This window comes from Phyllobates terribilis, unplaced genomic scaffold, assembly GCF_046119375.1.
Source record: "Phyllobates terribilis strain yellow unplaced genomic scaffold, ASM4611937v1 Scaffold_9__5_contigs__length_417890890, whole genome shotgun sequence".
Classification (NCBI taxonomy): Eukaryota; Metazoa; Chordata; class Amphibia; order Anura; family Dendrobatidae; genus Phyllobates; species Phyllobates terribilis.
The window spans coordinates 64,547,801-64,571,498 of record NW_027362769.1 but is presented as its reverse complement, the minus strand read 5'-3'; the positions used below and the strand labels follow the sequence as shown (position 1 = coordinate 64,571,498).

At 40.7% G+C, this 23,698-nt stretch overlaps 1 protein-coding gene across 1 annotated transcript in view; it reads left to right on the top strand.

The window, feature by feature from the left end:
• Positions 1 to 333: 333 nt before the first annotated feature.
• The window catches only part of LOC141161570 (voltage-gated delayed rectifier potassium channel KCNH8-like), a 754,200-nt gene continuing 730,835 nt past the window's right edge, over positions 334 to 23,698 (top strand). Inside the window, exon 1 of the mRNA XM_073646536.1 lies at positions 334 to 832. Within this exon, the coding sequence (XP_073502637.1) occupies positions 757 to 832 (76 nt within the window). The 5' untranslated portion in view covers positions 334 to 756. The remainder of the gene's footprint in view (positions 833 to 23,698) is intronic.

Below are 23,698 nucleotides of genomic sequence, written 5' to 3'. Positions count from 1 at the left end.
TATTACAAATTATTTTTAAAATACTGTTCTTTTTTATTATATGGGAATAGTGCAGGCCACTTGCATCTGTTGCATCTGTATATCTATATGTTTTATCTAAGATCCTCTGTGTGTAACATTATCACTTCACTTTACATCAGTATTGTCAGGATATAACATATGCTGGTACGGTGTTATGCTCACACTTGCACAAGGCAGAACATGACTGTGCTGATTCCAAGTGATCTAGGTGCATCAGCTCCTGCCCTGCCCATGTATCCAGCTTTCAGACAGGCTGTTACCTGGGAGCTGCCTCTTCATCTCACTCCCAACCTCCTCCTCCTCTTCCTCCTCCTGCTGGAAACCCACGTGATCCTACATCTGCCAGAGAAGAAGAAAAGGAGAGAATGAGCGCACACAAGGGAATGGGAGCTCTTTCATCCACAGCCAGAATCAGCACCACAGCACTGGAGAGCCTCCTGAAATGCAGCAGCATCTCCTAGAAGAAGACCTGTTGTATTGACCTGCATTGCTCACAGTAGACCAGACTTGGACTCAACTTTTGCCACTTCCTCTCCCTTTCCTCAGCTTTGCAAATAATGACATTGTCAAGGAAGAGCCATGCTTGACAAGTGGATGTCTTTTTGTCAGAGGAGATCAGGCTGTGGGGGCTGATCTGGACCAATTTCTGACTTCTCACCTCTCTGCTGCTCCTTTGTCCACCCATCTTCCATCCACACTGTGCAGCCAGGCGTGCATGGATTAGCTGCTGGGAAGATGCCTGTAATGAAAGGCTTGCTGGCCCCACAAAACACTTTCTTGGATACTATTGCTACTAGATTCGACGGAACCCGTAAGTAATCCTACAGACAATGCATGATCCCAATAATCCCTTCTATTCTTGCAGCTATAGATCGCCATGTGGACCTTGCTGTGCTTTGCTATGTATCATGCAAGCTTATGGAGTACTTTTGTGCTTCCAACCTGTAGGGAGTCTGGTCTTTGTTTAAGCTTGCCAATGCTCAATGGTAAGACCTGCTAATGCCCATTTATCTGAAGTTTCCTTACAGCTGGGCTACAGATTATTAGCACTTGTGACCTGCTTGCTGAGCCTTTCAGTTGCCTTTTTAGTGAATACTACATGTTCCATTGTGATACCCATTTTTTTGTCATCACATCTCATTGTAGTAAACTGGAGTGAACATTTTTTTTCTCCTCTTTGGTCTTTAGGAGAAACTCAATCCCATGTAGTGCATACAATATTTAACATGAGAGGCATGACATGTTTTAACCCATTCTGTCATTACATGCAGCGTTTTCCCAAAACTAGAGGCTTCTAGAAGCATGTCTGAATGCAAGAAATAGGCAAAACACTCATTTATAATTCTGATCCAGGGATAAACAGTGTGCTAGTAAGAATGATTGAATCTGAAGTGCTAGATAATGTCACTGCTACACATAAATTTTGATTCCCTTGTGTTAGATCTCTGGGAGGAGGGAAGGGGAGATTAGGCTTGATACATAGTTATTTGATATTTAATAATCAAACGATAATTATTGCATTACATTGCAACCTCACAGCTGGTTCTTAGCATTAACACATTCTTGATTTAATGTATCTCATATGTCTAGCCTTCCACCCTGTCCTTTTGCCCTAGGGCTGGCTGACTGCCAACAATTTTAGCTACTTTGAAAAGTACATCAGTGCACACAGCCTGTTAAAGTATTCTACTTCTAAGCCCAGACTACTCCAGGGACCCCTCAATATCCAGCTGGTTAGCAGATTTTTACAATGTAATTATTGAAGCAATGATAAATGCCTAACTGGGAAATGTGATTAATGTGGATAATGTAATAGGAACTAGATCAAACAGATAGCTTGTGATCTCTATTGCATGTGTGTCAAGGAAGAAGAGTGCACATTCTGTAGATAAGTATCCTGGTATTGTTCAATTTCATCTCCCAAGTAATCCTTTTCTCATGCTCTTGGGTTTTGCTTCTAAGCTGTAAATTCAGCACCATGGACAGAGGAGTATGCTCTCATTCCCATAGTGTTGATAGCAATGCCTGCCTGATGTGGGCACATTGGCTGCACACTAGAGACATGAATTAGGAAAGCTGATTTATTCCAACAAATGAGTAACCCCAAACCTTTAGAACAAATGCACAAATGCTTCATATCGCTGCTCATGTTAATGAAACTGATTGCATAAGGAAATGATCAACTTATCCTGAGATATCCTGAACGCACACAACTCCCCAGGAAGCTGAACCCTATGGAAATCACATGAAAATATGACTTTGCTTAGTTTATCTAGCTAAGATTTCCAAATACGTTATGTTCTGTGTCTATACAAATCATTGTGAAGATGGAGAACAGAACAATATACTAAGTGGCTATTTTCTGAAGGTTGCATGTAAATTGTCTTGTAGATGGCACAGTTGGGTCTCCAGCCATTTAACTTCTTACAGATTAATAGTGTTCTAGGTTGGACACATTTGTTTGGTCCCCGATTAAGTCAAATGAATGGGATATGATTGCCCGCAGAAATAGTTGAACAAAGAAATGACAAATCTTAGTGATTTATTCATGCGTACAACCTCAGCTTTAAATGAAACGCAGCCAGAGGGAAAACAAATTAAAATGCAAAAGAAGCTGTGAATTGTACAGAGAGCGATGTGTTAGGAGAGCTCATAATTTTCCTTGCAATTTTGCATCACGTTGAAAATATATTGATGTTTTGTTTGATATTTTGGGCTCACAGAAAACACATATTTGGCAATGTAGCGAGGTCTAACAGGCTTAGAATGCAGTGGAAAAGATTTGACAGTTGGAGGCAGTGTTGAAATGATGTTTTTTTTTTGTTCTTGCAACAACAGCTGATTTTCTATGGAGCACTCTGGACTTCTAGAGTTCTGTATGTAGCTAGATGATATCAAAGTCACAAAGCAGGATAATCTTCATTCACTTATAACAAAGCCAGTGATTCAAAGGAAGACAATTGGCTTCTTACTGTGACACTAAGCACACTTGTCACACCCCTACAATACGATTCATAAAACAGAGCTGAAGGTTTGATTTGTAATAAATACATTGTAATATACAGTTTGATTTGTAAATCAAAATTCTCCCTTTCACTCACATTTTCTAAGTAGATTATGTACTAAATGATTGATTTTATATCACTTTAAAGTAAATATTTATTTGAAAGGTGTTGTGTTTTTGTGTGAATAAATAACAAAGAACATCTATGGTGGTACATCAAAATATTTACTGAGCAAGGAAGGGTTAAATACATCTCTGCTATTTCCATTTTTTTTAATGCCTAATTTGCCTGGACATTCTCCGGAAAAGTGTTTGCATACACTTGCTTGCGATCAGAGGGTAAGGTAAATTAGTCAACGTGATGCATAGAATTTGGCTCTTTACTGAATCCTAATAATGTAAAAATGGGTCCAACCATACCATGTACACATCCCCTGGCGGACACAGACAGAAAAGGGCCCCTGTGCAAGAGCAATATATGGGCCCCTTGTAGTCCAATAGTTCATCATAATACACAATTCCACCTGCTTTGGAGGTGGTGTTGGGCCCCCTTATCTCTTGGTCCCCTGGGCGGCCACACATGTTACCCATGATATGTTGGCCCTTGTACACATCACATGCTGAGCACCCAGCACCCTCCACCAACTCTTAAGCTATATTCACAAGAGACTAATTTTTTGCAGAAATTTTAGCAACTGGAATTTAGCTTTATTCTTCTGAATATGATTGTTTTGGTGGCAAGCACATAGATTTCTGCAAGCCCCCATTCAAATGAATGACATTTTCGTAGTGAATGTGCTGTGTTTCAATTCACACTTACAGTTCCAAATCACACTTGTTTACAAACAAGATGGCATGGGAGTAGCAAGTGAATTCCCATCAAGGGGTATCAACATCCATTTGGAGTGTTTCACTTGGCTCAGCAGTAAGAGCAAGTATGGCGTGGCATTGCCAAGTACAAACTTTTATAGTTTTCAGCTGGTCTGCTGAAAGGACGATAGGAAATATACTACTAGCATTTGGTTCTCAAATTATGTCGTAAAAATTACCATTTTTGAATTTACATTTTAAATATTCAGGACCTGAACTCTTCATTACTGAAATCATATTCACTTTATATTGTATAGAATTGTTCACTTTTCCTGGTAAATATTGTGCAGAAAGTTGATTATAACTTTTTTTTTTAACTTTACAAGTTGCAAAATTGCCCTTCCAGTTTAACATGAACTTGTTTTCATATATTTTTCAGAGCAAAGATTAAAAAAAGATTAACATCGCTTTAAGGAGTCAATGTTGTTTCAATTTTTCATTTATAAATCGATAGTACACATGAAAATTAGAAACTTATTAATATATCTTATTGGAGAAATCTGCTTCATTCTTCTCCTGGGCTGATCTTTCTTTTTCAAAATCCTCAATTTGCAGTTAAAATCTGTCTTCAGTGAATTCAGACTTTCCTGTTGCTGAAATAAGAAATGGAAGTTGGTGATTATAAAGTTCTGTGGAACTTGCAATAGAATACCTGTATCTGCCTCTAGCTCCTCCCTCCTCCTCCTAACCCCTCCCTCTCTCTCCATAGAACTTTATGAGAACCAATTGTCATCTCTTATCTCTGTACTTGGAAAGTCTGCCTTCACTAAATACAACTTTTACCAATGAATTGAGATTGAGGGATCGGTACAGGAAGAGAGAGAAGCAGATTTCTCTGATAAGATACACTGCTCAAAAAAATAAAGGGAACACTCAAATAACACAACCTAGATCTGAATGAATGAAATATTCTCATTGAATACTTTGTTCTGTACAAAGTTGAATGTGCTGACAACAAAATCACACAAAAATCAACAATGGAAATCAAATTTATTAACCAATGAAGGCCTGGAATTGGTGTCACCCCCAAAATTAAAGTGGAAAAACACACTACAGGCTGATCCAACTTTGATGTAATGTCCTTAAAACAAGTCAAAATGAGGCTTAGTATTGTGTGTGGCCTCCACGTGCCTGTATGACCTCCATTCAATGCCTGGGCATGCTCCTGATGAGGTTGCGGATGGTCTCCTGTAGGATCTCCTCCCAGACCCGAACTAAAGCATCCGCCAACTCCTGGGCAGTCTGTGGTGCAACGTGACGTTGTGAATGGAGCGAGACATGATGTCCCAGATGTGCTTAATCGGATTCAGGTCTGGAGGAACGGGCTGGCCAGTCCATAGCTTCAATGCCTTCATCTTGCAGGAACTGCTGACACACTCCAGCCACATGAGGTCTGGCATTGTCCTGCATTAGGAGGAACCCAGGGCCCACCGCACCAGCATATGGTCTCACAAGGTGTCTGAGGATCTCAGTACCTAATGGCAGTCAGGCTACCTCTGGCGAGCACATGGAGGGCTGTGCGGCCCTCCAAAGAAATGCCACCCCACACCATTACTGACCCACTGCCAAACCGGTCATGCTGAAGGATGTTGCAGGCAGCAGATCGCTCTCCACGGTGTCTCCAGACTCTGTCACGTTTGTCACATGTGCTCAGTGTGAACCTGCTTTCATCTGTGAAGAGCACAGGACGTCAGTGGCAACTTTGCCAATTCTGGTGTTTTGTGGCAAATGCCAAGCATCCTGCAAGGTGTTGGGCTGTGAGCACAACCCCCATCTGTGGACGTCAAGCCCTCATACCAACCTCATGGAGTCGGTTTCTAACCGTTTGTGCAGACACATGCACATTTGTGGCCTGCTGGAGCTCATTTTGCAGGGCTCTGGCAGTGCTCCTCCTGTTCCTCCTTGCACAAAGGTGGAGGTAGCGGTCCTACTGCTGGGTTGTTGCCCTCCTACGGCCCCCTCCACGTCTCCTGGTGTACTGGCCTGTCTCCTGGTAGCGCCTCCAGCCTCTGGACACTACGCTGACAGACACCGCAAACCTTCTTGCCACAGCTTGCATTGATGTGCCATCCTGGATGAGCTGCACTACCTGAGCAACTTCTGTGGGTTGTAGAGTCCGTCTCATGCTACCACGAGTGTGAAAGCACAACCAACATTCAAAAGTGACCAAAACATCAGCCAGAAAGCATTGGTACTGAGATGTGGTCTGTGGTCCCCACCTGCAGAACCACTCCTTTATTGAGGGTGTCTTGATAATTGCCAATAATTTCCATCTATTGTCTATTCCATTTGCACAACAGCATGTGAAATTGATTGTCAATCAGTGTTGCTTCCTAAGTGGACAGTTTGATTTCACAGAAGTTTGATTTACTTGGAGTTATATTCTGTTGTTTAAGTGTTCCCATTATTTTTTTGAGCAGTGTATATTACAAACTTTCTTATTTTCATGTGCACTATTGATTTATTAAATAAAAATTAAAAGGATGGTTATGCTTTAATCTCTCAGGACATTCAGACAGCATTGTGTCTTCTTAAAGTGACAGTCCATTATCTTGAGCTTTAGCTCTTGTCAAATACCAACTCATATTATCATGGAAAAGTATACACTTTTTCACGGCTGAAACCTCAAATAATAGCATCTGTGTTGTGCATGAATTGAGCACACAATGTATATTGTACTTAACGTACATATTTATTAAGTTACCATCTGTTCTTTGTAATACAGATGCTCTATGCTATATCGTTATTCTGAATTACCATTGTTTTGATCACTATATTTGTAGCTTAGTTACACAGTGATATATATTTATAAGCATGCATCAAATGTCACATTTCTCTGTATGCAATTTGTGCCGTGTCTCACAGCCGAGCTGTTGATTCTACGTTTGTATTCATGTCTGCGTTCTGCATTGCATACAATGCCTAAATCTCTGACAGATAATATGTATACAGCTTATGAGCAATTTCCATTTCTAGTCTTGTGCCTAGAGAATTGTACATATGCCGTAGGCTGTTATCCTTTGTAGTTCTCCAGCGTGTGGGTTCTCCAGAGATGTACGGGAAGGGATGGGGTTTACAAATCTGTTCACCAGAAAGTAAATCGTCAGATTTGGACATTACGATACTATATTCCCACCAATCGCCATTCTATATAACTGCCAATTAGGTTTAGATTCGAGCTTGGCAGCAAACCATGTGAAGGTTTCGGGGCATGGGTTATATAAGCCATAACACTGTAGTGTAACATGCCTACTGAAGACACAGTTCCTTGTCTGCTTAGGCTGCAGGATGAATGACTGGCAGCTTGCAATGTGACCTTTAAACCTTAGCAAGAAGGCATCTGATATTGAACCTTGCTCCATTCCAGCTTCTTACTTCATCCCTAGAGTGAAAATAAGATCATATCCTTAACAAAATCCAGTTTTTAGGTTGTGTCTGGGCAAAGCAGTGAAGATTAGAGAAAAGATACTTATTAAAAATGACGTTCCTATTGTTTGCAACAAGTACTGTGAGCTTGTAAGCTTCCCCCTGCTCGCAGGCTCTGTTCATTTAGCACATCACAGCCGCAATCCTCTAACTGATATGATTGTAAAAAAAATTAAGTCTTTGCAGCCATAATTAGTAGGGGAGGACAGATGGCAAAATTAGACATGTTAATTAAATCCACCTAGTTTACTGCGGATTATTCAATATCGTGAGCTTTATTAAAGCCAGAAATTCTCATTGTTTCTGCCAAAGCAATGGTAGAAGATGAGTAGCGTTTGACTGGTAAAAGCCGTGTCTTAAGAACAAATAATAACATTCTTTTCTACTGTATGTATTTGTTTTCTGAGAGCAGCTAGTACATACAATGCTATGCAACATGGCAAATGGACAAGAAAAAAACAGGGAATGGTAATTCATTCTGAGTGAGTGAATAGAAAAATAATTAGGTAGAAAATAATTAGCTATAATAAGATATTTAAAAGGGTTTTCTTCTTTAAAAAAAAACTTTTCTGCGTAGGCTCAGATACTTTTAAAAAAGCAAACTAAGAATTATATACACTTCCTGAATCCAGAGCTACAGTGCTGGTCACCATTATTGGCACCCCTTCATTTTTTTTCATAGACTGTATAATCTTCGGAAATAAATGGAAATGTACCAAAGTTATGTCCTCAGGATTTTTTAATTAATGGTCCAAAGTAATACAACAATAAAATATTGTTTTTCAACTTCCATGTTGCAATTTCAAAGAAGAAACATAATAAACAACATGCAGCAATAATGGCACCCCTAATTAATACTTGGTCACACACCCTTTAGCATTGCTGACAGCCTCCAAACATTTCTTGTAGCCATCTATAAGCTTCTTGCACTTTTCAGCTGGAATTTTCTCCCACTCTTCCTTTGCAGTTTGTTCTAGCTCTTGAATGTTTGCAGGGATATTTTTCCCATTGGCAAATTTCAGCTCACTCCAAAGATTTTCCATGGGATTGCTGGTCATTTTAAAACAGTCCATTTTTTCTTTTTCAACCATTCCTGTGTACTTTTGGATGTGTGCTTTGGGTCATTGTCTTGCTGGTGGACCCATGATTTTCGACTCAAACCAAGTTTTCTTACACTGGGAAGGATATTTTGCTCTAAAATCTCTTGATAACTCTCTGAATTCATGATTCCTGTGATACGGTCAAGGCCTTCATTACGCGATGCATCAAAGCAACCTTACAGCATTATGGATCCTCCACCATGCTTAACTGTTGGTAAGGTGTTCTTTTCCTTTTAAGCTTCATTGCGCCATCTGTAAACAAACTGTTGCTTTGCATTGCCAAAAAGCTCTATTTTTGTTCCATCTGTCCACAATTCCTTTTCCCAGAAGGATTGTGGTTTGTCAAGGTACTCTTTGGCAAAGATCAGTCATTCCTTTTTATGTCTTTTCTTTAGCAATGGTTTCTTCCTTGGCCTTCGCCCATAAAGCTCTGCTTGGTTTAGTGTGCAGCATATGGTACTTGTTGAAACCATGACCCCAGACTGTTACAGGTTGGCCTTCAGGTCTTTGGATGTTTTACTTGGTGTTTTTTCCACCATTCGCACCAACCTCCAAAGACATCTCTTGTCAATTTTCTTCTTTCCCCCACGTCCATGGAGGTTCTTGACAGTTATATGCTTGGCAAACTACTTAATAACATTGTGCACTGTTGAAACTGGGATATCAAGGTCTTTGGACATGGCCTTATACCCTTTGGAAGTCTTGTGTTTGCTAATAATAGCAGTTCTGATGTCTTCAGACAGCTCCTTTGTCTTCAGCATTGTGACAAAGGAACAGGGCCTACCATGAGGCTTTTTAAAAAACAGAAGTCATCTCTCATTGGCTAATTCATGTCATGTGGGCATTGACAATTAATCACAGGTGAATCTCTTTTGTGATTTACCACAGGCGAGTCAAAATGTGTTTCCATACTAAATTAATGTAAAGGGCTCCAATACCAGTGACACAGCAAGCTTTAGGCTTTTCTATTTTTCCCTCCCATTGTTTTTGGTTTTAGATTATTGTTTATGAGTGGCTCTTTTGTATTTAATACGAGTGCTCTATACAAAAAAAACTGTTTCACTTGATTCATTTTTTTCAGGAGATATTCCACATTACGTACTTAAACTTCATGGGTGCCAATAATGATGAGCAGGACTCTATGTGCGTCTCATCTAATGTCACAGTCTGTGTTGCTTGGCTGCAGCAGTGGCATCACAGTGCTGCCATCCAAGGGCATGAACAAATAAAGTAGCACACTGTAACACTGAGTATATAGATGTGAAATATGAAATATGAATAGCATAACTGCTGTAAAAAATAGAAATAAATGAAAAATTTTTTTAAAATTTTTTTAGCGCATGAAATGTGAAGTATGGAAAATGAATAGCATTACTGCTGTAAATAAATGAGAAATCTTAGCGCATAAATTGGCCAATTCATGTGTACCTGACAGCCGCGGTAAGGCGTTTCTCGATGTCAGGACCTACCAATGTGAATACCTCTCCAAGAGACCTCCGTCTGCTTATGTGTGGGAAAGACAGATCCTGATGCATTTAAAACCACCTGCGGCATGGGGGTGGGGGTGGAGTGCTCAGTCAACGCTAAATCTAGTAACAAAGAAAATGACGGCACTTCCACTACAAAAACTAGGTGTGAACAGGTGCTTACTAAGAGCAGCTACCTCCATATATAATGAACAAATAAAGTAGCACACTGTAACACTGAGTATATAGATGTGAAATATGAAATATGAATAGCATAACTGCTGTAAAAAATAGAAATAAATGAAAAATTTTTTGAAAATTTTTTTAGCGCATGAAATGTGAAGTATGGAAAATGAATAGCATTACTGCTGTAAATAAATGAGAAATCTTAGCGCATAAATTGGCCAATTCATGTGTACCTGACAGCCGCGGTAAGGCGTTTCTCGATGTCAGGACCTACCAATGTGAATACCTCTCCAAGAGACCTCCGTCTGCTTATGTGTGGGAAAGACAGATCCTGATGCATTTAAAACCACCTGCGGCATGGGGGTGGGGGTGGAGTGCTCAGTCAACGCTAAATCTAGTAACAAAGAAAATGACGGCACTTCCACTACAAAAACTAGGTGTGAACAGGTGCTTACTAAGAGCAGCTACCTCCATATATAATGAACAAATAAAGTAGCACACTGTAACACTGAGTATATAGATGTGAAATATGAAATATGAATAGCATAACTGCTGTAAAAATAGAAATAAATGAAAAATTTTTTGAAAATTTTTTTAGCGCATGAAATGTGAAGTATGGAAAATGAATAGCATTACTGCTGTAAATAAATGAGAAATCTTAGCGCATAAATTGGCCAATTCATGTGTACCTGACAGCCGCGGTAAGGCGTTTCTCGATGTCAGGACCTACCAATGTGAATACCTCTCTAAGAGACCTCCGTCTGCTTATGTGTGGGAAAGACAGATCTTGATGCATTTAAAACCACCTGCGGCATGGGGGTGGGGGTGGAGTGCTCAGTCAACGCTAAATCTCTTTAGCAATGGTTTCTTCCTTGGCCTTCGCCCATAAAGCTCTGCTTGGTTTAGTGTGCAGCATATGGTACTTGTTGAAACCATGACCCCAGACTGTTACAGGTTGGCCTTCAGGTCTTTGGATGTTTTACGTGGTGTTTTTTCCACCATTCGCACCAACCTCCAAAGACATCTCTTGTCAATTTTCTTCTTTCCCCCACGTCCATGGAGGTTCTTGACAGTTATATGCTTGGCAAACTACTTAATAACATTGTGCACTGTTGAAACTGGGATATCAAGGTCTTTGGAGATGGCCTTATTCCTTTTGGGAGTCTTGTGTTTGCTAATAATAGCAGTTCTGATGTCCTCAGACAGCTCCTTTGTCTTCAGCATTGTGACAAAGGAACAGGGCCTACCATGAGGCTTTTTAAAAAACAGAAGTCATCTCTCATTGGCTAATTCATGTCATGTGGGCACTGACAATTAATCACAGGTGAATCTCTTTTGTGATTTACCACAGGTGAGTCAAAATGTGTTTCCATACTAAATTAATGTAAAGGGCTCCAATACCAGTGACACAGCAAGCTTTAGGTTTTTCTATTTTTCCCTCCCATTGTTTTTGGTTTTAGATTATTGTTTATGAGTGGCTCTTTTGTATTTAATACGAGTGCTCTATACAAAAAAACTGTTTCACTTGATTCATTTTTTTCAGGAGATATTCCACATTATGTACTTAAACTTCATGGGTGCCAATAATGATGAGCAGGACTCTATGTGTGTCTCATCTAATGTCACAGTCTGTGTTGCTTGGCTGCAGCAGTGACATCACAGTGCTGCCATCCAGGGGCAGACATATCATTGGTGCAACCTGTGCTGCCATACAGGGGCCCAAGAGTTAAGGGGGTCAATACCACTTCCCAAGCAGGTGAAGTTGTGCATTGTGATGAGCTATTGGACTGCAAACGCTCCATATACTGTTCTTGCACAGGGGCCCTTTGCTGTCTGTGTCCGCCAGTGCTGCAGTCAATCACTGAACTCTGTAGATGACACAAACCACTGAGCTCAGTGATTGGCTGCAGTGCTGATTTAACATCACAACTGCAGCCAAACAACAGAGATCTGGGCAGAAGTGAACACACAGCTCTGAAAGTGTAGAGGGTAAAGCTCAGTTTGTTTCTTTAATGTTTCTTTAAGGGTAACTGAGCCAATGGGAAAAGATTTACAAAATGGGACAAGTTCTTTGAAGCTTCATGACCCCTATACAAAAAATTGTACCATGGCCCCTACCTTCAATTTGCTGTTTTTAATAATGGTGTCTTCTCTTGTGGCAGAGGCGCCTTGTAGTCTTCTCAGTAGTCTTGGTTCTGGGCTTAGCTGTTTCTTTTGCTCCCCTAGAGTAGAGATACATCTCTGCTTATAATTCCCACCATTAGTTTGTATGAATAAAGCTAACATTATTTTAATATTTAAAGGGTTATTCTCATCGTTATTAATTGTTAAAATTATAAAGTCTTTGTAAATAACAAGCAACGTTGCAATTTACTTGTTATTGAAAATTCTCTGTGTTCTCTAGAAATTTGAGATTTTTAATTTTGTTGTTTACTGCTCATTGCCTAGGTTACCGACTGCCTCTGCATTTTATCAGTGGTTTCCAGTTTCCTCTATTCTATAGAGCCTGTAAGTGCTGCTCTGAAACTGGGTGGGAGTGAGGCAACCATGCCTTTGCCTGAACTTTCAATCACTCAGGAGCGTATCGCCCAAGCGAGCAGGAATCCGGGAGGCTGGGGAGTAGTTTGCCTTTGAATATCAAGATGAAACAAATTAATTAAAAGGGTAGTCTGGTATATGAAGCTTTTATCTATACCCAGAATAGTTGATAACTTTTAAATCAGTGGGAGTCTAACCACTGAGCAATCCACTGATCACCAGAACAGGGGACTTCTGTCCAGCATTTGAATGAAGCAACAGTGTGGGATTTGGAGTGACATTATCTGCTAGAGGGCCAATAAATGGTACATGTAGCCTGTGAAGAATCTTACAACAATCATGATTTCTGTACTAGTTACCAACCCCTAGCCTTGTATTGCCAAGCACAATCCTGGAGATTAGTGCTATATCATTAACATTGTAGCATAAACAGTCAACAGATACAGTGGTGTGAAAAAGTGTTTGCCCCCTTCCTGATTTCTTATTCTTTTGCATGTTTGTCACACTTAAATGTTTCAGATCACAAAACAAATTGAAATATTGGACAAAGATAACACAAGTAAACACAAAATGCAGTTTTTAAATGAAGGTCTTTATTATTAAGGGAAAAAGAAATCCAAACCTACAGGACCCTGTGTGAAAAAGTGATTGCCCTCTCCCCTAAAACCTAAATGAATTGTGGTTTATCACATCTTTGGGAATAGTTTAATTTCCCTAGCCACACACAGGCCTGATTACTGCTACACCTGTTCTCAATCAAGAAATCACTTAAATAAGACATGCCTGACAAAGTGAAGTAGACCAAAAGATCCTCAAAAGCTAGACATCATGCTGCAATCCAAAGAAATTCAGGAACAAATCAGAAACAAAGTAGTTAAGATCTATCAGTCTGGAAAAGGTTATAATGCCATTTCTAAAGCTTTGGGACTCCAGCGAACCACAGTAAGAGCCATTATCTACAAATGGTGAAAACATGGAACAGTGGTGAACCTTGCCAAAAGTGGCCAGCCGACCAAAATTACTCCAAAACCGCAGCGACTGCTCATCCAAGAGGTCAAAAATGACCCCACAACAACATCCAAAGTACTGCAGGCCTCATTTGCATCAGTTAAGGTCAGTGTTCATGACTCCACCATAAGAAAGAAAATGAGCAAAAATGGCAAGCATGGGAGAGTTCCAAGACAAAAACCACTGCTGAGCAAAAAGAAGACAAGTTTTGCCAGAAAAGCCAAGACTTTTGGAAGAATACTCTTTGGACTGACGAGACAAAAGTTGAACTTTTTGGAAAGCATATGCTCCATTAAATCTGGCGTAGAAGTAACACAGCATTTCAGAAAAGGAACATCACACCAACAGTAAAATATGGTGGTGGTAGTGTGATGGTCTGGGCTGTTTTGCTGCTTCAGGACCTGGAAGACTTGCTTTGGTAAATTGAATTCATGGAACCATGAATTCTGCTATCCACCAAAAAATTCTGAAGGAGAATGTCCGGCCATCTGTTTATGACCTCAAGCTGAAGCACACTTGGGTTATGCAGCAGGACAATGATTCAAAACACACCAGCAATTCTACCTTTGAATGGTTTAATAAAAACAATATTAAGACTTTGGAGAGGCCTAATCAAAGTCCTGATCGTAATCCTATTGAGATGCTGTGGCATGACCTTTAAAAAGGCGGTTCATGCTCAGAAACCCTCCAATATGGCTGAATTACAACAATTTTACAAAGATGAGTGGGCCAAAATTCCTCCAGAGCGTTGTAAAAGACTCATTGCCAGTTATCTCAATCGCTTGATTGCAGTTGTTGCAGCTAAGGGTGGCCCAACCAGTTATTAGATTTAGGGTGCAATCACTTTTTCACACAGGGCCCTGTAGGTTTGGATTTCTTTTTCCCTTAATAACAATAACCTTAATTAATTTAAAAACTGTATTTTGTGCGTACATGTGTTATCTTTGTCTAATATTTACATTTGTTTTGTTATCTGAAACATTTACATAGTAACATAGTAACATAGTTTTTAAGGTTGAAGGAAGACTAAGTCCATCTAGTTCAACCCATAGCCTAACATGTTGATCCAGAGGAAGGCAAAAAAAAACATGTGTCAAACACTAAGCTCCACATTGGGGAAAAAAATTCCTTCCCGACTCCATACGACAATCAGACTAGCTCCCTGGATCAATGCCCTATCAAGGAATCTAGTATATATAACCTGTAATATTATACTTTTCAAGAAAGGCATCCATGCCCTTCTTAAATTTTAATAGTGAATCACTCATTACAACATCATTCGGCAGAGAGTTCCATAGTCTCACTGCTCTTACAGTAAAGAATCCCCGTCTGTGATTATGATTAAACCTTCTTTCCTCCAGACGTAGAAGATGCCCCCTTGTCCCCGTTTCTGGCCTCAGAGTAAAAAGATAAGTAGAAAGGTCTTTGTACTGTCCCCTCATATTCTTGTACATAGTAATAAGATCACCCCTAAGCCTTCTTTTTTCCACACTAAATAACCCCAAGTATAATAACCTGTCTTGGTATTGCAGACCCCCCAGTCCTCTAATAACCTTGGTCGCTCTTCTCTGCACCCTCTCTAGTTCAGCTATGTCTTTCTTATACACCGGAGACCTAAACTGTACACAGTATTCTAAGTGTGGTAGCACTAATGACTTGTATAGAGGTAAAATTATGTTCTCCTCATGAGTATCTATGCCTCTTTTAATGTATCCCATTATTTTATTTGCCTTTGCAGCAGCTGCCTGACACTGGCCACTAAACGTGAGCTTGTCGTCCACCAATACACCCAGGTCTTTTTCAGTTACAGTTTTGCCCAGTGTTTTACAATTAAGCATATAATTATACATTTTATTTCCTCTGCCCAAGTGCATTACCTTACATTTATCCCCATTAAAGCTCATTTGCCATTTATCAGCCCAAGCTTCTAGTTTACATAGATCCTCCTGTAATATAAAATTGTTCTCCTCTGTATTGATTACCCTGCAGAGTTTAGTGTCATCTGCAAATATTGAAATATTACTCTGTATGTCCCCTACAAGGTCATTAATAAATATGTTAAAAAGAAGGGGGCCCAATACTGACCCCTGTGGTTCCCCACTGTTAACTGAGACCCAGTCTGAGTGTGTTCCATTAATAACCACCCTTTGTTTCACTGAGCCAGTTCTTAATCCACTTACATATATTTTCCCCTATCCCCATTGTTCTCATTTTATGTATCAACCTTTTGTGTGGAACCGTATCAAAAGCTTTTGAAAAGTCCATATAGACAACATCCACTGCATTTCCTTGGTCCAGTCCAGAACTTGCCTCCTCATAAAAACTGATCAGATTAGTTTGACAGGAACGGTCCCTCGTAAACCCATGTTGATATTGGGTCATGAGGTTATTCTTCTTCAGATACTCTATTATAGCATCTCTTAGGAAACCCACCAGGATTTTACCCACAGTAGAGGTTAAGCTTACTGGCCTATAATTTCCAAGTTCAGTTTTTGTCCCCTTTTTAAATAGTGGCACCACATTTGCTATACGCCAGTCCTGTGGTACAGACCCTGTTATTATGGAATCTTTAAAGATTAAAAATAATGGTCTATCTATGACGTTACTTAATTCCTGCAGTACTCGCGGGTGTATCCCATCCGGGCCCGGGGATTTGTCAACTTTAGTGGTTTTTAGACGCCGCCGTACTTCCTGCTGGGTTAAGCAAGTGATATTTAATGGAGAATTTTTGTTATCACTAATTATGTTTTCTGTCATGCGATTTTCTTGTGTAAATACGGTTGAAAAAAAATCATTTAGCATATTGGCTTTTTCCTCATCCTCATCCACCATTTCACCCAGACTATTTTTAAGGGGGCCAACACTATCATTTTTTAGTTTTTTACTATTTATGTAGTTAAAGAATATTTTGGGGTTATTTTTACTTTCTCTGGCAATGATTCTCTCTGCCTCAATCTTTGCTGCCTTGATTTGTTTTTTACATAATTTATTTAATTTTCTATATTTATTTAATGCCTCATCACTACCTACTTGCTTTAGTTCTCTAAATGCTTTCTTTTTGTCACTTATTGCGCCCCTTACAGCTCTATTTAGCCATAGTGGTTTCCTCCTATTTCTAGCATGTTTATTCCCAAAGGGTATATATTGTGCACAGGTCCTATTCAGGATGTTAATAAATGTCTCCCATTTGCTTTGTGTAGCTTTATGTCTCAGGATATCGTCCCAGTTTATTGCACTAAGATCATCTCTCAACTGTTGGAAATTTGCCTTCCTGAAGTTTAGTTTTCTTGTAACCCCTCTACTACACATCCTATTAAAGGTTACATGAAAACGTATTATTTTGTGATCACTATTACCCAAGTGACCCCCAACTTGTATATTTGATATGCGGTCTGGCCTATTGGTTAATATTAGGTCTAGCAGTGCCCATCTTCTTGTTGGGTCCTGAACCAGTTGTGAAAGGTAATTGTCTCTCATAGTTGTCAAAAACCTATTAGCTTTGCTTGAACTACATGTTTCTGGTCCCCAATGTATTTCAGGGTAGTTGAAGTCTCCCATAATAATGACTTCTCCTTGAGTCGCTACTTCATCTATTTGCTTTACGAGGATATTCTCCGCTACTTCCATTATTTTTGGAGACTTATAACAAACCCCTATCAGTAATTTATTATTTTTTCCCCCTCCCCTTATCTCCACCCACAGGGACTCTACATTTTCATTAGATTCACCTGTATCCTCCCGCAAGACTGGTTTTAAGGATGATTTTACATATAAACACACACCCCCCTCGCTTGTTTGTACGGTCATTTCTGAACAGACTATAGCCCTGTAAATTAACTGCACAGTCATGGCTCTCATCCAGCCACGTCTCAGATATCCCTACCATGTCATAATTATTTTCCAACAAAATTAATTCTAATTCCTCCATTTTGTTGGTGAGGCTTCTGGCATTAGTGTACATGCATTTTATGTATCTCTCTGTACCTCTATTCCTTCTTACTTTATTGACTGTTCTAACCCCTCCCCCAATTTCTTTATTTGTGCCCAGGTCACTATCTGCACTATCTTCCCCACCTATAAAATGAATACCCTCCCCCCAATCCCTAGTTTAAACACTCATCCAACCTTCTAGCCATTTTCTCCCCCAGCACAGCTGCACCCTCCCCATTGAGGTGCAGCCGGTCCCTAGCGTAGAGTCTGTAGCCAACTGAGAAGTCGGCCCAGTTCTCCAGGAACCCAAATCCCTCCTTCCTACACCAGTTCTTGAGCCACTTATTTATCTCCCTAATCTCCCGTTGCCTCTCTGGCGTGGCACGTGATATCGGTAGTATTTCAGAGAATAGCACCTTGGAGGTCCTTGCTTTCAGCTTGCAGCCTAATTCCCTGAAATCATCTTTAAGGACCTTCCACCTACCTCTAACTTTGTCATTTGTGCCAATGTGCACCATGACTGCTGGGTCCTCACCAGCCCCTCCCAGTAATCTGTCAACCCGATCAGCCGGACTCGAGTGCCAGGTAGGCAGCACACTGTTCGACGATCACTGTCTTTGTGACAGATTGCCCTATATGTTCCCCTAATAATTGAGTCCCCCACTACCAGCACCTGCCTGGCCTGCCCTGCTCTCCTATTTCCCTTTAAGTGTGACAAATATGCAAAAGAATAAGAAATCAGGAAGGGGAAAACACTTTTTCGCACCACTGTAAATTGTAAAGATCTTAGAAATGTAATTCTCAAACTTTTTACCATAATAATGATAATATTTTTTATTTCTAAAGCACCAACATATTCCGCCGCACTTTACATTTTAGAGGAAGCTTTTACAGTCAATAAACACATTACAGAGTAACATATAATTCAACTTATACCAAGAGGAGTGAGGGCCCTGCTCTCAATGTTAAAATCTATGAGAGATTCATAAGAGAATCCCTAAAAATGTTTCCACTCTTGGGGAAGCTCTAATGCCATATCTGCCTCCAAGAAGCTGATGAATGGGCCGGTAAGGCATCCTGTAGTTTTTGTCCAGCGTTTTAATTTTGTCAGATATGTTTACAGTTTTGCAAGCATCTAATAACTTCCCACGTGTAGCAATGATGAGTCTTGTTGTAGTTTTTTTCTTTGGTATTTTGAAATCCCTGATCAAGGTTTCGGGAGCTCTGTTAAGGAAATGTCGCCTTAGCACAAGTCGCAAAAAATATTGGGTTGAGAAAAAACAACAGATAAAGTAAACTGTTTTTCATAATGTGAACCTATCAAAATTGAAATTGCATTATCAATAGTTTCCAAACATAAAGCTGTAAGATACAACGCAGTCAGGAAACGATCAAGTTCAAAGTAAATAAATATCACCATTTTCACATCTGAATGTGAATGCCTAATTCAGTATTTAAGCAGGAGTTATCTGATTTAGAGAGTACCTACACGTTTATACTTTTTTATAATTACATGGTAAATACTGAAATGCACTCCAAACCAGTAGGGTCCAACTCCTGACAACCCCCCCACTGATCACTCAAAACACTTGTCAGAAATCTGGAGTTCTCTGCTGTTCACAGACTACAGTGCAGGCTTATTTATTAAGCTACTACACCGGGGTGCACAACATTTTTTGGTCCAAGGGCCAAATTGCCATACTGAACCAATCCCAAGGGCCATAAAAAAATTTAAAGGGGTAATTACATGAATAAATTACCAGAACAACTGTTAGTACATTAATATATCGCCAGAGCCAAGTTTTGAGTATTTGAGAATAATTTTGAGAGTTCCTTCTAAAGAAAAATCAGTGTGAACACACCCTAACTTAAACTGAGTTTTTGGAGCAGAAACTCACCAAATCCTCCTCATAATACAGGAAAAACAGTACTAATGAGACGCAGCCAGTATCACATATTTACATCCAGGTACCTTATAGGTGACATCTGTTCTGATTGAAGTCGTTCTTTTCTTCTCCATTTTGTCATGAAGCCATGATGAGATTTCATGCCCAAAGCTCGTCTCTGCAGATTTCCTTCTTCTCTGTCTTCAGCAGCACTTCCCAACACAGTACCCTCAAAAATAAAAGTATCATTATACTGCCTCATAAATATAAATATATCCTATGTTGTGCCCCTGAATAAATGCCCCTCATTGTGCTTCCTGTAGAACATATCCCACCCATGCTGCCCCTTTCTATAATATACCCCCCACACTGCCCCTCTCCATAATGTCCACCCTCACAGCCTCTCTCTATAATATACCCCCAAAATGCCCCTCTCCATAATATACTCATGCACATCCCCTCTGCATAATATACCCACTCACGGCCCCTCACCATAATATACCCCACACTGCCCCTCTCCATAATATACCCCCCACACTGCCCCTCTCCATTATATACTTACACACTGCCCCTCTCCATATTATACCCCCCACACTGCCCCTCTCCATTATATACTTCCACACTGCTCCCTCCATAATATGCCCCCTCACGGCCCCACTATATAATAAACCTACCACACTGCCCCTCTCCATAATATTACCTCAAACTGCCCTTTCCCAATTTCCCCCACAATACATCTCTGCACATTGTCCCCACTGCCCCTCGCTATACTATACCCCCTTTCACAATCTGCCAGTTTCCTAATAATGTCCTCCATTGCCCCTTTATGTGCCCTCCCCCCTGCCCCCTCATCTAAGATAAAAACAGATTTCTTCAGCTCCTTCATGGAGCGCTTACCAGCCTGATGTCTCCTCAGCCTGTGTGGCCCTGGCAGCGGTGTAGTGACATCACCAGTGTGCTGATCTCATCACACTGCTGCACGTCGGTGCCGGGACTGACGGACGCTGTTCTGCCCCTGTCCGGCGCCGCAGTGTTCAAATGTATTTGCGTCTGAAAGATGCGAATATATTTGAATATAGGAAGAAGGAAGCTGCGTCTCCTGGACAGCACCGCGGGGAGCACAACATCGCTTGACGGGCTGCATGCGGCTCGAGGGCGGTATTTTGTACAGGTCTGTACTACACTGATCTTTCTGAGCCACTTAGGGATCAGTGTTGAGTGAGACATGGTGTGCTTAAACCTGGGGGAGTCTGTAGTTAGGTCTTGTTAGGGGGCTGAGGAAGACCAAGCCATTATGGGTCAGATGAATCACGACAGTGAGGTCTGTTTGACTTGCACATCTGAGTTGTGGCTTATTAGTACAGTCCTAAAGTAGACGGCTTGCTTGGCTATTTTTAAGGTGCCTTCAGGCTCTGGATGGCCAGAGAAAGCCAAGTCTCGAACCATTGAGATGGGGCATTTTTGATCTTTGGGAGTCCCAGCAGTTGGACCTTCACTGATCAGCAAGTTATTAGCTATCGCTGTTAGAAATAACCCATTAAATGATGTCAGATGGATGGGTTGATGAACTGATTAGGGGGTTGGTTAAATATGAATGTCATATAACGCAATGAATGCTTGAGAAAGACCCTTATGTGGGTGGAAATGTTGATGTATATGTTGAAAGCAGCAATAAAGATGTGAATTACTTTCACCTACATGTCAAATTCACATTTCTGGTAATGCCTTATCAGTCTAACATATGAAAATAGTAGATGGAAACCAACATCTGCTGCCACTAGTGTTCCACATCGCTATTGTCTTAGTGATCCTTGATTGATCTTGGCTCATAGATTGCTGCCAGTATGACAAGTCTCAGGAACATAAGCGAACATAATTAAAATTGGTCAGAAAGTTGCCATTTCAGAAGGCTCCACAGTTAGACCCATTTCTGTTTGAGGTCTTGTGAGCCTGACTGCTACTCAGGAGCAGACGTCAAATAGATGTCACACTTACAGAAATTGGTCCATATAGCAGTGGGTGGCATATGCAGGTCTGTCCATTCTATAAAAGCAAGACATACTGGCTTGTCTCCTAGGAAAGGCAGTAGCTGACATGTGTGATCTTCATTAATTCATGTCATTATAGCTGAACACTGCGGTGTAGCTTGTTGGATGTGGCCCACGAAAGTGGAGGCTGACAATTATCCTATCCTGAGACTGAATTGCAACCGAACACATCCCTGTTCTTTCCATACCTGTTGCTTGTCACAGACACCAGTGGGTCTGTTTCACACATACTCTACATTTGTTTAGTCTGTGAGTTCTGGACCCCGGTAAATAACTCATGCTAAAGTCTTCACAGATGTACAGACAGATTGAGCTGACACCGGCATGACGAGGACTACAGCTTTATAGATCAGAGCAAAATGTTCATCTCTCCTGCAGAATCCATCAAGTTGTGCAACAAAATATATTCCTCCTGTTAGACAATTACTCATTAATTGCTAAGACGTTGCATGTCCTCCGCACAATATTTGAAGGGACAAGACTTAAATAAGGTTTTCTGTAGAGTACAAGCACACCATGCGTCTAAGCTAATGAAATCATTAAAATGATCCTACGACATAGAACAGTTTTCCGGTATATAATTAATGTTATCTCATTGTACAGCTTGATAAGACCGCAGCCTGTATGCAATGAGACGTGACGCTGTTTAGATTGTATTTTCTGAACTAAATGGAGATGAGACACTAGTCTTCTAAAGTGGGATAGCCTGGAACACGATTAATAGGAATTAATGAACAAAACTCTGGGGAAATCCCTGAGGAATTCTCGGCAAATGTCCTAAACGCTGAACAATGTGACTACAGACACTAATTCTTTGTTTGCTGGCCAAACACACACACAGCATGGCATCGATTTTAATTTTTTGGCAATACAATCGCTAGGGCCATTGTGAAATAATTGGGTACAATGCAAGGCAACCATACGGCGCGGTCAGCATGTTCCTGGCTCTCTACTGAAGACAGACTAAGCAAGGATTTTCTGCCGTCATCAAGGCACAGTTTTATGAGAAGTAGGAGATGGAAGTGGCTGATCTTCTGGAACATATACAGTATACAATTATTCTCCTTATTTTCTTATTTTTATCTATTAGTGATTCCTACTCTACTCCCTCTCCGCTGCCTTTTCCTCTCAGATGAGGTTTTTGCTACCTTATCTGAGCGCAACGTAATGTAGAGAAAGAGACTCCAAATTCCAACTATGTTTCACTTACTTTACTGGGTGCAGCAGTTGTGACACAGAGTTCTTAGATGTAGAATGTAGCAGAGCTGAGAAAGCTAGCCCCGCCCACATCACAGCTCTCTATGTACATTGTATATTGCCAGTGAGCTGCTTATCACAGGAGGGGGCATGGTCGGATGAGATGTTACGAGGCAGCTAATCTGGGCAATGATAATGTCCTAGGGATAAAACCTTCATTGTAAGTAAACAACAGCACACAACCTAATAAGTGACACATTGCTGAATTCAGTGTTTTAACCCCTACCTCAAGCTGTCATCAGATTACATAGCAAAAACCCGCTGACAGATTCCCTTTAAATTTGTACTGGGCCACTAGGGTCTTGGGTCACCAGGGCACTTTCCTGTCCATAGGGATCAGACAAGAACCAGCACAAGAGGATGTTGAGATGAGAGAGCAAAGAGAGAGAGAGAGATTGCTATCAGTGTTGGGTGAGTATAGCCCCCATACACATTAGACTTATGTAATCTGAACCCGCTGATAATGACGGGTTTGGCCGACAGTCTACTGTGTATGGGAGACCCAGACAGTTCGTTATCGGGGAAGTCAAGGATCTGGCATGTCCAATTTCGAATTGTCAGTCCTTTTGTTCCTACTGAGATAAGCAGACTCATCTGGTGATGACTCTCTCATAGAGAACACAGGAGCGCTCGGCTGAGCAAGCTCTCCTGTGTATGGGAGAGATGGCTGAGATGACTGCCGGTCAGATGAGCGGCCAAATCCTTGTTCGGTCAACAGCCATCTAATGTGTATGGCGGGGCTTAAGCATCTGCCATTAAGATGTGCCACCCTATGGCTTAGTTAGTGCCATAAAGGAACAATAAAGATGTCAATTGTAAAAGTTAGACCGCAAGAGAGTGCAAAGTGATCAGACAGGCTACTACAAGGTATTGCTACCATCAAGAGTTGACCATGGGAGGGATTGTGACCATCTCAGATGCTATTGTAACCATCTTGTTGCCTCCTTGTGAGTAAAGT